The sequence below is a fragment of the Hyla sarda genome, chromosome 1 (genome assembly GCF_029499605.1).
Source record: "Hyla sarda isolate aHylSar1 chromosome 1, aHylSar1.hap1, whole genome shotgun sequence".
Taxonomy (NCBI): domain Eukaryota; kingdom Metazoa; phylum Chordata; class Amphibia; order Anura; family Hylidae; genus Hyla; species Hyla sarda.
The window spans coordinates 371267638-371284480 of record NC_079189.1 but is presented as its reverse complement, the minus strand read 5'-3'; the positions used below and the strand labels follow the sequence as shown (position 1 = coordinate 371284480).

Here is a 16843-nt window from a genome sequence, read left to right as displayed (position 1 = left end):
CATGTATCTATTTGTAATACCGATATACCCCGTCACTTCAGGTGGATTGACGGAAATGCTAATACACTCCAGGAGCAATGCATGGCGAAGCATCCCACGTGGAAGAAACTTGGTGAGACGCACGCCGGGACCTCCCCCCTGATACACTGAGGTATCATGATTCATTTTGCACACCTGCACATTTAATAACTGCAATTAATACACAGTCGTGTTTTTTTTATGTATTCTCACTTGTTAACTTTTGCATAACGAAGGTTCCTACTTGTGTTTATTTGTGTATGTGTGAACCCCAATATGTAATCCTATTTTTCACTATGGCTGTATATTTATTAATATTCACTTAATTTTGCACTGTAAGCTAATGAATCTTGTAAACTATACCATGCACTTTAAACCATTTGTTGCCTGACAGTGGCTGTGTGAGACAGCCGGAACATCGCCTCTGATGTTGGATGAATAAAGCCATACACCTTTTTCACCATGATTTGTGTGCTGCTACATCTTTTTATTGGATTTATCTGGGACTCTCTGGGACCAAGTCCAGCTCTAGCTAGCACCTCCTAGGACTATATACACAAGTGCTGCCCAAACCCTTTGGAACTATCTATCTATCTCATATCTATCTCTCATATCTATCTATCTAAATACCAGAGTAGTTGCAGCACCACCAAATAAGAAAGAATGTGGGTGCCCAGCATCCTGGGTCCGATCCTGACCCGCTTAGATAGTCCAACAAGTAATGGTGCGGCACTCCAAAGGTGAATCAAAAAAATTTGAATTTATTCACCACATGTTACAAACAGCAACGTTTCAGCTCAACACTAGAGCCTTTTTCAACACTAGAGCCTTTTTCAACACTAGAGCCTTTTTCATATCTATCTATCTATCTCATATCTATCTATCTATCTCATATCTATCTCTCATATCTATCTATCTATCTATCTATCTCATATCTATCTATCTAACTCATATCTATCTATCTATCTCATATCTATCTCTTATATCTATCTATCTATCTCATATCTATCTATCTCATATATATCTATCTCATATCTATCTATCTATCTCTTATCTATCTATCTATCTCATATCTATCTCTTATATCTATCTATCTATCTCCTATCTATCTATCTATCTATCTATCTATCTATCATATCTATCTATCTCCTATCTATCTATCTCATATCTGTCTATCTCATATCTATCTCTCATATCTATCTATCTATCTCTCATATCTATCTATCTATCTATCTCTCATATCTATCTATCTATCTATCGATCTCCTATCTATCTATTTATCTATCTATCTCCTATCTATCTATCTGGCATATCTATCTATCGATCTATCTATCTCATTTCTATCAATCTATCTCATATCTATCTATCTCATATCTATCTATCCATCATATCTATCTATCTCATATCTATCTATCACATATCTATCTATCTATCTATCTATCTCATATCTATCTATCTCATATCTATCTATCTATCTCATATCTATCTATCTATCTATCTATCTCATACATATCTATCTATCTCATATCTATCTATTTATCTATCTATTTATCTCATACATATATATCTATCTATCTATCCATCCTTCCATTTTGTATGCACATCCCTGTATTCATATTCGATGTGCAAATTAAAAGGTTCAGAAACATCCCTCATCTGCAGCAAGAAGCATAACTTTTGGTTGCAGATGGGCCTTGGGACCCCCTTGGGTACCAGGGCCCGGGTGCTCCGGCTACCTCTGCACCCCTTATAGTAGACCCCCTAGCTCAACTCCACAATAACTAGATCCTATTTTGTGTGTCAGCATGATATGTTATAATATAACAATCTAATAATTGTGATAATCTAATACCGTGGCCCCCAAACTGTGACCCTCCAGCTGCTGCAAAACTACAACTCCCAGTTGTAGTGTTTCAACATCTAAAGGGCCACAGCTTGCAGACCACTGATCTAATAGATACATTTTAAGAAAACATATGTTTTTTCCCTTCTCAACTCTGGACATTGTTAAAACCCAACAAATTTAATATATTACATTAGGAGCCTGAACATTCTGTCCAGTTCCTAAGAAAAACAGCATTTCTGTTTATAGAGCGTAAGCGCTCAGTCATAGACCCTATGTCTCTACCCAGGCAACTCTTATAAAATAAAAACAAAAAACAAAGTATGTTTAATATGACGGGAAAGACTGTGAAATTGAGTCTTCCTAGATCCTGGTAGCTACTGTTTTCTTGTGGTTGATCCAGTATTCCTAGCAGACTCTTGAAGTATTTGTAAAAAGCCAGGTTATATATGGGCACATACATTAACCAGGAAAAAATGTCATGTAGGCACAGTATGTTTGTTTGTTTTGTTCTCGTAGCGGCTGGGAAACCCGGGCCCAGGGATCCTGTGGTTAGGGACTGGCTTTGATCATATTGACTGGCACCTTTCTGTAAAGGCACGTGTCTGGAGGGAAGAACAAGCGCTCTTGCTCATGGTTAAGGTAATGTTATTGAATCTGAGTGGAAGTAAATCCGAGCTAATAAAGAGCCACATTTTTTCTACCTATTAACAAGCTCCGTGATGGCGCTGTGATTAATTAACCAAAAGGAAAAAAAACACACTAATAGCCCAGTAATACCGATATGTCATTTTACACCATTACTATATTATATATTTACAATTATTTTTATTTTTTTAAATATTTTTTAGATTTTTAATTAAGAGAAAAATAATGTGTAGATTCTTGTAATTCCCATAATGTTGACTTTTCTGTGTAATGTGTCATGGGTCATGTGGACTGCTCTAAGTTGCTACATGTTTGAGTATAAGCTAAACCTTGGAGCAGAGACTAAGGAATTTTGAGTTTTCCACACTTAAGGTAGGGTCACACGTAGCATATCCGCAGCGTATTTCACGCTGCGGATCCGCCGGTGACCCCACCTATTTTGTGCCTCCAGCTGTTGCCAATCCGCCGCTACGAGCAGCCACACAGGGGGCCTGAGAGTCGCTGAGTCCACCACTCTGACATCGCAGCTGCCCCGCAATGTCAGAGTGGTGGACTCAGCAACTCGCAGGCCTCCTGTGTGGCTCGTAGTGACGGATTGCCGCTGCGAACAGGCCAGGGGCGGGTGAGGTAGAGGAAAGGGGGTGGCAACAGCTGGAAGCACAAAATGGGTTGGGTCACCGGCAGATCTACAGCGTGAAATACGCTGCGGATCTGTTACATGTGACCCTACCCTTAAAGGGGTATTCCATTTTAGATTAACTTGTCCCCCATCCACAGGGAAGATCTCGGGGGGTCAAAGAGGTCGGACCCCCCTTGAATCCCAAAGGGAGCCTCAGAGTCCTATCTCACTGAGTGATTGGGTAAGCGGGCCGTTGCTGTTTAGCACAAGGAGGCAGTCTCGGAATGTGGGGGCCAGGAGTTTTGGAGCGCTCAGCTGGGAGAAGCAATGGCCAGAGGTGTGAAACAGGGCTCTGTATGGGAGATTGTGGAGGGTTCCAGAGGTCAGACCGGACCTAAAACTGTGGTCAACCACGGTTTTAGGTCCGGTTGTAAAAGCGCATACGGCGCAAAAATGAGCCGACCGGACCGAACGTTTCACTCTGGTCGGCTCATTGAAATGAATGACATACGGGAGCGCATACGGTCACATACGAGAGCGCGAGCTTTTAGCTCCCCCCTGCCGTATGCGCTCCCGTATGGGACAAAACGTAGTGTGAACCCAGCCTAACATAGTTTGGAAGGTTGACACCAAGTTACGATACAAAGTCAACAGGCAGAAGTTGTCACATAAGGTAAGGGCAATAGTAGACAGGTAAAAGGTCAGGGCAGACAGTAAACCATTGTAATGCAAGTCAGTACTGAAATACTGAAATAGCAGAAATATATTACCTTAGCAGAGCACAGAACCAAACGGACCTTATAGTTTGGGCTCAGAGTAATAGAAGAGGATCGCTTATAAAATCCATGCCAGAAGAGATCATGGTCAATAACTGAAGCAACAATTGGGCCCAGGCCATCCAGCAGACATTCATGAGGTGTACTTTCTGATCAATGTGCCCTTATGTTTGATTCTGTGATGATATGATTTTAATATAACATGCTTAAAAGTAGGCAACATTCTGCAGTCCTGCAGTCACATGCACCTATAACTGATACTATATACCAGGAAGTGGCCTTTTGTTTTATACAATTATCTAAATCTATTACTATGTTATTTTTTTAACCAAGCATTTTCCTGTTGTTATGGTCTCTAAGCAATCTTTACTAGATGACTGGGGTGTGGGATGTCATCGGAAGTAGAACGAACAGGATCAGAGCTGAGACCAGAAGATCTGACAGTAGCAGCAACAGGGAAGCAAGGCAGGTAAGTATGCCAACTTTTATTGTTTTAATGCATTTGGAGGAATATACTGCATCTTTACATTTCCCTGGAAATGAATACTAATAAGTACAAAATAGGGTAACTTATAGGTAAAACTGTATAGAATAGGTAGAGCTGGAACAGCATAGCTCAAGACTAAAGGACCTAGGTGAGATATTACCAATGGAGCACTAAGCCTAATGTAGACCGCTGTCAATCATCACAAAAGAGAAAGATGGTTTACATCTTCCTGGAAAAACAAACTATACCCTGTTTACTGAGGGCAAACTTACAAAAAATCTAGGAGACAAAGAAGAAAGTTAGTTTGGATCCTCTAACTGATGCCTTCCCATTACTTGTGGCTACAGTATCAATGTTGAAAAGTGTGTTGGCTATTCTTATTCTCATAGAACATGATCTTAAATTGACCGGGGATCATACTGGTGTTGGGTGGCAATGTTCTTTTTTTAGATACTTGAATACTATTTTTTATAGATACTGTATCTATAAGACTGTACAGTATGTATTCTCTTACCCTTAAAAATATTATTTTGTCTTAGCACACACCGTTTATGTAGAAAACTTCTGGTGACTACTTTACTATAATGGTAATGTTCAATATAGTGGAGTTTAGATTCTACAGGGAAGTGGAGGTATGACATCACATTACCGGAAGCATATTATTTTTATAATATTATTAGGTGAGTACCCGGCGCTTCCCGGTTTTTCCTACCTTATCCTTGTGGGGTAGAAAAAGCAACAAAGGAGGAAGCTTTTGTCCTCATATCCTGTCCTTAAATCCTGATCCCATATTCCCTCCTTATATCCCGACCCCAAATTCCCTCCTCATATTCCGACCTCATATCCTGCCCTCATATTTTGTCCTCATATCTCGATCTCATATCCCATCCTCATATCCCGTCCTCTTGTCCTGACCTCATATCCCTTCCCCATATCTCGTCCCCATATCTAATCCTCATATCCTGTCCTCATATCCTGCTCATATCCCATCCTCATATCCCATCCTTATATCCCGACCTCATATCTCAACCTCATATCCCGTCCTCATATCCCATCCCCATATCCCATCCTCATATCTGATCCTCATATCCTGTCCCAATATCCTGTCCTCATAACCCGTCCTCATATCCCATCCTCATATCTAATTCTCATATGCCGTCCTCATATCCCATCCTCATATCCCGTCCTCATATCCCATCTTCATATCCCATCCTCATATTTAATCCTCATATCCCGTCCCCATATCTAATCCTCATATCCCATTTTCATATCCAATCCTCATATCCCGTCCTTATATCCCATCCTCATATCCTGTCCTCATATCCCATCCCCATATCTAAACTTCATTTCTAATCCTCATATCCCATCCTCAGGTGAGGCTGCGTTGTGGTAAAGATATTGTAAGTTGAAAATAAAAGTGTTGTGGCGTAAAGGGTGGGTGTGTCTTTGCAAGATGTGGTATGGCATGCGGGGAGGGTGCGGCTTGCCAGTGACTGACGCATTCACCAGGAGATGCAAAGCAGAGCTTGTGGGGTAAGGTACCAGAAGTCCTATGCAACTTCTTAAAGAGCAGGGGGCTTGAAACAAAAACTCCATCCTTCACATATGGGGGTATGTTAGGGTTTAATTTAACTTCTGAGACCCGATGCAATTAGAAGTTATTAAACAGGGGAGCGGGCGGCATGCTGCGCTCCCCTGCGATGTACGATGTATTTACTTTCATTTTTAAATTCCTCGCTGGGAGCCCTGAATGGTAGGTACTGAGGAGCTAATCAGGGCTCCTGGCGGGGTTTTCAAATAGAAGTGTTGCAGTGGGGAAAGATATATAGAATCACTGGGGGGATATATATCTGGCCCCCACAGCACTTCTATATATCTTGCCCCCCGCAGCGCATTTATATATGTTCCCCCCACAGAGCATTTATATATGTTCCCCTCACAGTGCATTTATATATGTTCCCCCCACTGCGCTATCATAAGCCCCTGTCAGCGGTATGAATGAAAAGTATTCTACAGCAGCGCATCTGGCCGGCGCGATGTGCTGCTGAAAGAATACTTGTCATTCATAGCGCTGCAGCGGCATCTGTATATAGATGCGCTGCAGGGGTCAGTCATATATCCATATGTCTGGCCCCCACAGCGCTTCTATAATCAAATGCCGCCGCAGCACTATGAATGACAAGTATTCTTTCAGCAGCACATCACGCCGGACAGATGCGCTACTGTGGAATACTTTTCATTCATAGTGCTTCCGGGGGCTTATGATAGTGCTGCGGGGGGAACATATATATATTCGCTGCGGGGGGGACATATATAATTGCGCTGTGGAGGGGAACATATATAAATGCGCTGCAGGGGGGAACACATATAACTGCGCTGCGGAGGGGAACATATATAAATGGCTGCAGGGGGAACATATATAACTGTGCTGCGGAGGGGAACATATATAAATGCGCTGCGGAAGGGAACATATATAAATGCGTTGCGGGAGGAACATATACAAATGCGCTGCGGGGGGAGGGGGGGGCAAGATATATAGAAGCGCTGTGGGGCAAGATCTATACCCCCCAGCGATGCAACCTTCCCAGCCACCGACAGACTCACGCAGCTGGGGAACTACTACTCCCATCATGGATATAAGTATGTTCCATGATGGGAGTAGTAGTAGTCCCGGCTGTGGGAGACTGTAGGCAGAGGTGTTAAAACGGCCATACAGGAAGAATGTTATAACGGCTCTTAACAGATGAATATTTATTAGCACCCCTTATTTAATCCGGTATTTTACATCCGTTTTTACACAGAAATGGATGTTTAATAACGGATGAATGCTCATAGTGTGAAAGGAGCCTTACATGGTTTATATTATTGTTAACTACTATTTGTTAAATACATTCTCAATTTTCACAAATACTCTGGTTCCCTTTGTCTGGTCAGAAACCATTCAGTAAGACAAATATTCAATAGGGAATATGAAAGGGAATAAAAAGCTTTTTATTGGTTTGTATATACAATCCAGATGTTTTATATAAAATTTGAAGAACTGTACCTAACATCTCTACATTTACCGTAAGCATAAGAGAGCATGTAAGTGTATGTGTGTCTAACCACTTAAGACATGTTACGTGGTATTACAGTGTATATTGTTCAGTCTATTGTGAACTGTTTTATATAATCTCAGCTTTGAAGGGAATTGTGACTTTGTGATGTTTATCTTTTTATAAAAGTAACAGGTCTTCCAGTCAACTATAGAATTCCTAGAAAAAAGACATCTGAAGCAGTCTGAATACCTCTGAAGCACTGTCACTCAGTGAATAGACTGTATATTTGTGATGGTGATGGAGTGGGATGAACTTCTACATACTAACAAAGGGACAAAGACCACCAGCTTGTTTCTCAATGCACTTTCAATGGCTTTGAGATAACATAGTCCTTTAGTCAATACACAGTTCATTGTTAGGAAGAGACCCTTGACCAGAAATGCCTCCAGCACTATGCCTGTCCAACGAGCCATGACATTTAGAGCAAAAGGGGAACATTGGAGAAATAAAGGAACGAGGGCAATACAATGGAGAAGAATTGGCGTAATGAGCGGACAGGAACTGAAAATGTGCTGGAAACAATAGTGTCATTTGACCTTTTTCTGTTGTCATGCAATCTTATTATCAGCATTAGGGAATTAAAATAAAATACAAAATAAAATACTCTGCAATTGTAGAATTATTTATTTTTCAGTTCCCCTTTAAATAGATTGGAGCCAATTATATGAAATTCAATAAAACAATTAAATATATCTAGAATGGGTCATCACTACAAAAATATTGATTCAATTGTGAGGAGCTATAAGGCTAGAAGTCCGCAGCGGAATAGAGTTGTCCACCAATGACAATAAAATTGAAGTAACTTGTGAGTGATCAGCGTCTTCCATGTTTACCAATTGGAATAAGTCAGATGCAAAGTTGAGTCCATACCAAAAAATATAAACATTGGAGTTACACTTTTAGTGCAATTTTACCACAGGGTACAGACAAAGAGCCCTATTAATTAAAAAGCAGCTTAAATTTTGCTTAACCTACTAAATATACAGTCAGCTAAATGTAGTTTTCATCAAAGTTAATTGGCATATTTTTAACATTAAATATTTAAATGAAAGACAAAATTTAAACCAATATTAATCTAGTTCCAATTTTTTTTGAACATTGTTGTTATTAGAGACTTGTGGTCAGGGCTGCCATCAGAAATTTTGGGGCCCCTTACACAGCTCAAGGCCTGGGCCCCCACCCCCATGGCCCGCCTGCTATCTTCCCCATTGTCTATGAAAAAAATATTTTAAAACACTGGACAAGAAAAACAAGAGCCCTTTAGTTTAAAGGATAATGTCGGGATGTAACAACTTATCCCCTTTCCTAAGCTGGGGCCCCCGTGACCTCCCAAATGGCGCCCTGGCTCCCTGCATGAAACGAGCATTTTCGACCACAGCACAAAGCTGCTCCTGACACAAACCTCCATGCAGTTCTATGGCAGAGTGGGAGATTGCTGAAAGCAGCGCTCCGGCTCTCCCATAGAGCTGCATGGACGGGGCGTGTCGGCAGCCTCTTTGTGCTGAGGTCGAAAATGTTTGTTTCATGCAGATTGCTGGGGTGTCCTTTGGGAGATCACGTGGGCCCCAGCGTTTGGACCCCTGTGATCTAACACTTATCCCCTGTCGTTAGGATAAGTTGTTACATCCTGTTAATGAGGAAGAAAGACAAAATATTACCACCATACATATAACCACCATACGGTTACTGACCAAGCCCTGTATACTGACCAATATTACCAATAATAAAAGTATATAAGAAGGAATATTACCGCTATACATATTTCTATCATATTGTTACTGACCAAATCCTGTATACTGACCCATATTACCAATAATACCAGTATACAAGGAGGAATATTATCGCCATTGTAATACTCACGTTTCAGAAGGCAGGAACACTGGTGGATGTGGATCCGCTGGACCTGTGTGGCAGATGACTCAGACCGTACTAGGGAGCAGAGTCTAAGGTGCCGCTGGTTTTCACCAGAGCCCGCCGCAAAGTGGGATGGAGTTGCTGTGGTAGGCGGCTCCCAGGTCGCTACCCCTGGCACGGCTCAACCACACAGGCGGCTGAGGAATTTGAGGCACAGGAGGAATAAGGCAGCTTGTGGTCAGGATAGCAGAAGGTCAGGGCAGGCAGCACAGTAGTGTAGTCAGGAACGTAGCAAATGGTAAGTAGGCAGGTGGCAAAGGAGCAAGGTCACGAAGCAAAGGGTATAATACATGGCAAGACAATCACAGGAATGCTTTCTCTCAGGCTCTAGGGCAACAAAGATCCGGCAGGGAAGTGTGGGAGGTGGAGGAATTTATCAATGAGCCACAGGTGTTATGTCACTAATGGGTGCACTGGCCCTTTAAATCTTAAAGCTTTGACGCACGCACCCTAAGGGACGGGGACACAAGCACCAGGGCAGAGAGACAGAGGCGGGGACAGGAGAAGCACCAGGTGAGTGACGGGCTGGGATTCACATGCAGGTACATTCCGCGATGCGAATTTCAGCCCCGCCGGCAGCAGTAGGTAACGGGACCATGCTCTCACGGCCAGCGTGTGCGGCCAGAGCTCATAACGTAACAGCCATACATATTTCCATCATACTGTTACTGACCAAATCCTGTATACTGAGACCAATATTACCAATTATACCAGTATACAAGGAGAAATATTATCGCCATACATATTACCATCATACTGTTACTGATCAATTCCTGTACACTGACCAGTATTCCAGTATTACCAATAATACAGTATACAAGGAGGAATATTATCACCATACATATTACCATCATACTGTTACTGACCAAATCCTGTATACTGAGACCAATATTACCAATAATACCAGTATACAAGTGAGAATAATACTGCCACATCATGACCACTACCATTACCACCACATAGTGACTGCATAATTATCACTGAACATAGACCAATATCCCCCAATACAAAACCCATAGTGTTGACCCTGGCTCTAAACTAGCGCTGCAGACCATGTAAGTAATTACAGTGCAGTTACATTTACTGACTCACAGAAGGCGTCTATCAGGTAGTGGCCCCAGCAGGTAGGTAGAGAATTCCCACTATAAAGTAGATACTCCCATTAGGTTGGTAATGCCCTAGTAGGTAGGTAGTAGTTAATGCCCTCAATATGTAAGTTGTAGGTGATGCTCTCAGGTAGGTGATAAGTAATGAACCGAACAGGTAGACCGTAGGTAATGCCCCAGTAGGTAGTGCCCCAAGGGAGGTAGTGCCCCCAGATAGGTAATGCACCCAGTAAATAGTGCCCCCCCAGGTAGGTAATGCCCTTAGTAGGTAGTTCCCTCAATAGGTAGTGCCATAGGTATGTAATGCCCCTAGTAGATAGTGTCCCTATGTAGATCATGCCTCCTGATAGATCAGCGTGGTGTCTCCAGCTGTTTCAAAACTAGAACTCCCAGCATGCCTGGACGGATAAAGTCATGCTGGCAGTGTAAGTTTTACAACAGCTGGAGGCCCCCTGGTGGGGAAACACTGAGATATAACATGGATATAGATAGATAGACATTAGATAGATAGATCAGTGTTTCCCAACCAGCCTCCAGCTGTTGCAAAACTATAACTCTCAGCATGCCCGGACAACCAAAGGTATGCTGGGAGTTATAGTTTTGCAATAGTTGGAGGCACCGTGGTCTGGAAACACTGAGATATCAGATAGATAGGAGATGCCGTTCCTGCACGCAAGGTAAGCACTTCCTCTTCTACTTCTACTCCTGTACCCTTTCTTTATACTCCCCCTACTCTTCTCTACCTCTTACTCTCTTCCATTTCCTTTCTCTTTCAACTGATGTACTTTTCCCATTGCCCGCCTTCCTGCTGGTTGTCACATGCAATTGATAGAACCGCTACTTGACAATCCTACCTACATAACGTTTCTCCCCTCTTCAACATGGAAGATCGAGTTACCTGTACTTGGTGTCAAGATGTGTTACGCATTTCCCTTCTTGATTACAGAAGTTTTGTTATTACATTGCCTATTATATCCCGATAAGAGATTCCCATATTATGATAATCAACTTATGCTGACGAGGTCGATATGATATTGGTTTCTTTCTATTTTTGTAATGTTTTATTGCAAACTTTAATAAACTTCTATTATGAATTAGAAGATAGATAGGAGATAGATAGATATGAGATAGATCAATAGATCAGTGTTTCCCAATGAGGGTGCCTCCAGCTGTTGCAAAACTATAACTTTCAGCGTGCCTGGACTGCCAAGGCATGCTGGGAGTTATAGTTTTGCAACAGCTGAATGCACTGTGGTCGACAAACACTGAGATATAAAATAGATAGTAGATATATAGGAGATAGATAGATCAGTGTTTCCCAACCAGGGTGCCTCCAGCTGTGGCAAAACTACAACTTTCAGTATGCCTGGACAGCCAAAGGCATGCTTGGAGTTGTAGTTTTGCAAAAGCTGGCGGCAACCTGCTCAGGAAACATTGAGAAATCACCCAACACCTAACACCTAGACAGCAATTTGTGCCCTTCCCTCTTTCCCCCCAAGAAACGCATCTTATTGATGGGTGGCTTCAGCGCGGGCGGGTGTCAGAGTCCACAGTAGAGCAGGAAGCCAAAAATGCTCCTGCTCCAATAGGGCTGCAGCCTGCACTCAGAGGAGTGTGGGGGGAAGGGGAGGAGGAGCAACTCTCTGCTCTCCTCCCAGAGAGTCAGTGGGGCCACGGCCCCTGCACTGACATTAAAGGGCCACAGGCTGCATATTTTAAAGGAAAATGATGCTGCAGTGGCGGGCCCCCTCGTAGGCTGGAGTGTCCCGGAATCAGTCCAGCCCTTCTGTGCTGCACTCGCTGCAGGGGAGTACAGCAGGGGCCCGGGACTCCTGGGAGCCCGGGCCCCTTACTGGGGTACTGACTGTACCCCCCTGATGGCGGCCCTGCTTATGGTCATTGCCAGGTTAAAGATATAGAAGTCAAGTCTCACTTTTGTGGTAGCGTGGTGTGATGAGGGCAGAAGTTGTTACCCTGGGGCAGATGGCATTAACCCCTTGTATTCGTGACACCAGTGCGTGGTTTAGCCTAAAACCACCCAAAGGTATACCACTTTTTTCCTCCTCACATTTTAAGACCCAAAACATTTTTATTTTTCCACTGAAAAAGTTGTATTAGGGCTTATATTTTGTGGGACAAGTTGTACTTTTTATTGACGCACTTTATTTTATCATTTAATGTATTACGGAGCCAGAAAGAAAATATATGTAACACAAAATTGAGGATCAGGTAAAGTACCAGGCTTTCCCAGCAACTCATCCTCACCCTACGATTACATCGGAGAGCTGCCGATGGAGCCACTAGACCCCAGGGATTACCGACATGTATTGTTTTTAATGCTGTGATCGCTATTGATCATGGCAATTGAACATTTAAATGACGGACATAGGAGCCAGCTCCGATGTCCATCATTAACGACAGAAGTCAGTTGCTGATAGCAGCAGGCATCTGCCCGTTATGACATAGACCCGATGCACGGGCCCACACCATATTTCCCTCACCCAACCCATGATGTACTGGTACACCATGGGTCGGGAAGGGGTTAAAGGGGTTATCAAGGGATAGAAACACTGAGCTAATTTCTTCCGAAAACAGCACCACACATGTTATCAGGTTGTGTGTGGTATAACAATTCACCTCAATGGAACTGAACTGCTATGCAATCTACCACCTACCTTTCTATTCACAAAGATTAAATTGGAAATGTCCTAAATGTACAAAAAAGACATTAGGGTAGATTTGCTAATACAGTCTAATACTTAGACAGTGTAAACGTAGACTAGCCAGTCTAAAAATTTACCAAATTAACAACTGTGGCTTATGTTATGTGACATATTTGATGCAAATTTTGACTGTCTAGTCTACTTTTAGCCAACCATTTAGTTGGGTTACAGGTACCAAAATCGTGGCAGGCACAATTTTTAGTGCACAATGTTGCATGCAATCCTCACCTCCTTTCCTTCTAAACCATTCACTGTACCACACTCCTTATTGCCCAAGTCGCAAAAGTGTCAAAAACACATGCTACATTTGCTACAAGACATGGCATGTACATGCTTACCAGACCAGCTTACCAATTCTCCGCACACTCCAGCCACCCCTTCCTGGACATGGGCAAGTGATGGCCCAGGCAGGCGGAATATTACTATGGCCGGTAATTGGCCCAAATCCAGGAAGGTGAGGGATGGAGCGCACAGAATACTGGTAAGTAGGATGGGCCCCATACAGGAAATCGCCCCAGCGGTCAGTCTCCCATGATTAGACAATTAACGCCTTTGGGGATAAGTGTTTGAAAAGTTCAGTTCCCCAAAGTACCCCAGTAATTCTCAGGATTGGTGGAGGTTGCACAGGCCACTCCCTCAGTGATCATAAAGTAATGGCACATCCTAGTAATTGAACAATTAACATGTCATTTTGTTGTAATATATTAATAACAGAGAAGCTGGGACCATCACTGGCCATCAGCTTGACAAAGGTTCATAATAGAGAGCAGAACATAACATTTTCTGTAAGTTTTATTATTTCAACAAAAAAAGTGTTTTTTTTTTACATAGAAAGCTATCCCTCCAAGACAATTTGTAGCAAAAAAAATTAAAAATACATTCTGTCTTTTCCATTTGCAGGGGTCCCATCTGCCACATGTCCTTTAGACATAGGTCTTCTATCACATTCAGATGGCTATAATATGGCTTCATATGGGAGATATTTAGTGCCATGAAATGTATCAAGACAAAGCAAACATTTTCCTTTTCTCCACTTTGTCCTTATAGGGTCCTGTCCTGTGTTCATGGCATTAAACAAAGAGCTCCTGCATAGAACCCCATTAGGCATCTTGTCAGAATAAGCTGCTGTCTTCCATACATTGCATACACAAAGACACAGAAAAGGAGATCCAGCATGGTGGATGTTATAGAGCAGTACTGAACAGTCTAAGCTATGACTAAAGCATCGGGGATAAGATCTAATACTTGGTATGAACCCCTATGGCCTCTCTGTAGTCTCTCTATTTGGCTCTGGCCACTCCCCTATCTGTAGACTTCTATGGGCAGAATGTAACCTAATTCCTCAGTGATCTGGTTGATACAATCTCACCATTATGATTTTGATTTTATATATTTAGTGTTAAATGATCTTACCGGGTAATAGAGCAGCCAATGCACTTTTGCCTACCAGGACCAGTGCATTTATAGCAGGAAGCATCACAGGGCATGCAGTGTATAATATTTTCATTGTACTGACCTGGAAAGGAGGAGAAGCAGGTTAGTGTGCACAATGTAAAGTAGCTGAACAGGACATTTCCAATCTACAATAGGTGCTTAAAATATTAAAAGATGCAGAAAAGAATGTCAAGGGTGTTAGTGGCAAGAGCTTTGAAAGGAGAAAGTGCAACAAAGCAAGTAACTATTTTATACAGCTACTGCTTAATTCACTATTTTTATACTCTACATAAATCTGGGGTTAGTCTGGTCGTCATACTTACCTCAGGGAAAGGTACATTGTAATATAGGAACTAAAATATACTAAAATAGAAAGAAACAAGTTGAAGTTTATGTATTCGTCTATCATAAGATTTTATTAGAATTACATAGAGAATAGAGAATAAGGGTTTGAAGCATGAATAATGTGATATATTATAATGATATGTATTAGAAAATATTAGAACTCCAAAAATATACAAGGTTAATTGGCTTTCTATTATAAGTGACCCTATGGAGTGTATGTCTGGCATAGAGAAATTAGATAGTGAGCCCCATCGGGAACAGGTACTGATTGGAAGGGTGACATTCTGTAGAGTGCTGAACATGTCAGAGTCATAGAAATATAGAAATATAGAAATTATGTTATTTCTGTTTCTTATGGAAGCTGTAAAAGGAGAAATCCAATTAGGGAAACATTAGTAATGACTGTAATAAAGAATTTTCTCCTTTTATGTTTGCAAGCAGTTTAAATTGAAAAATAAATCATGACATTTGGTACAGATTAACTATTTTAGTACAAGGACATTGCATGGAAGACAGACCAAAGAAGCCCGACTTATAATAAACAAGACAATCTATTACTGTGAGAGGCATACATTTGTTCCTGTGTCAAAGTGTGCCATATCGACCTGGCTATTTCCAACAATTAAGATGAGTTTGGAAGTTCCTAATTGGTTGCCAATGCTATCCTAGCAGCTAAAATGTCAATTCTGTAGAGCTTGGAGACTGTGTTCACACATTGCGGCACATTAGCAGTATTACATCTACTTAGCGCATGTGTTTTTGCAGCAAATAAAAGATATGGGAAAAATTTATACCGCATTTTTGGTCATTTGCGGGGAAACACAGCAAAAATATATGCGTAATTAGTTGAAGTACAGGTAATTAGCTGGGATGTGTGAACACGGCCTAAGGAAACTGAGAGCTAAAGCACAGTCAGGTCTTATGGATATGTGGCAAGAGTCCAAAAAAATATCTTTCTAAAATAAATAAGCAGTAGGACAAGACACCACATATGGAAATAAGTGCTTTCCACCCAGTGGGTGTCTTACATTGCTATTAATACCCCAACTATTGTGTATATATGTTTCAAGTTAGTTTCCCAAGTATTCTCTCTGTCATCTCAAGCAAGGATCTGTAAAGGGGCTGGATGTTTCTTTGCTGCAGGACCTTTACTGTTTGGTGAAGTGTGAAGGGAAACTCTTCTCCATACTGAGTACTTCTGCTGTTTCCAGTGCTGCATATGATTGACAGCTTGTTGTGTGCTGCAGTCATCTTGTGAGTTGTATGCTCTAAGGAGAATGTCTGTCAGCCCTTTGAGACCACTAGATTTAACTCCACCATACTGATGCCCCAGTATGTCTGAGATAAAAAAAAAGGAGCTTTGTTTCTAGAAATGGCACCACTCTAGGACATGGACTGTGTCTGGTATCCTATCGCAACTCTATTTAAGTGAAATAGATAATGGACACATAAATATATATATATATATATATATATGTATATATATATACTGTATATATATATATATATATATATATATATATATATATATATATATATATATATAGTAAATTTGAGTAGCCGTATTAGTCCAGTGATGCAGATGCAAATCATAAAATGTTGCAGTATCTTGTAATACCTTTTTTTATTGGAATAACAGCATTTTGTAGATACCAGCTTTCGGGATTCCTCCCTTGATCAAGGGAGGAATCCCAAAAGCCGGTCTCTACAAAATGCTGTTAGTCCAATAAAAAAAGGTATTACAAGATACTGCAACATTTTATGATTTGCATCTATATATATGTGAAAGATGTGCTGTTCTTGGAAGAAAGCAACCATGTTTGTCTTAACTT

The 16843-nt window shown here is 41.5% G+C and overlaps 1 protein-coding gene and 1 long non-coding RNA gene across 3 annotated transcripts in view; one reads left to right on the top strand and one right to left on the bottom strand.

Annotated features, from left to right (window-relative positions):
- The window catches only part of LOC130275422 (uncharacterized), a 51211-nt gene extending 50781 nt beyond the window's left edge, over nt 1-430 (top strand). The window contains exon 4 of the long non-coding RNA XR_008844771.1: nt 1-430. This exon is cut by the window's left edge and continues 523 nt beyond it. This is a non-coding gene — a long non-coding RNA (uncharacterized LOC130275422).
- PCSK5 (proprotein convertase subtilisin/kexin type 5) overlaps nt 1-16843 on the bottom strand; it is a 459846-nt gene that overhangs the window by 85166 nt on the left and 357837 nt on the right. For both annotated transcript variants that reach the window (XM_056523317.1, XM_056523326.1), the window contains exon 21: nt 14646-14748. In XM_056523317.1, coding sequence (XP_056379292.1) covers nt 14646-14748 — 103 coding nt within the window. The remainder of the gene's footprint in view (nt 1-14645; nt 14749-16843) is intronic.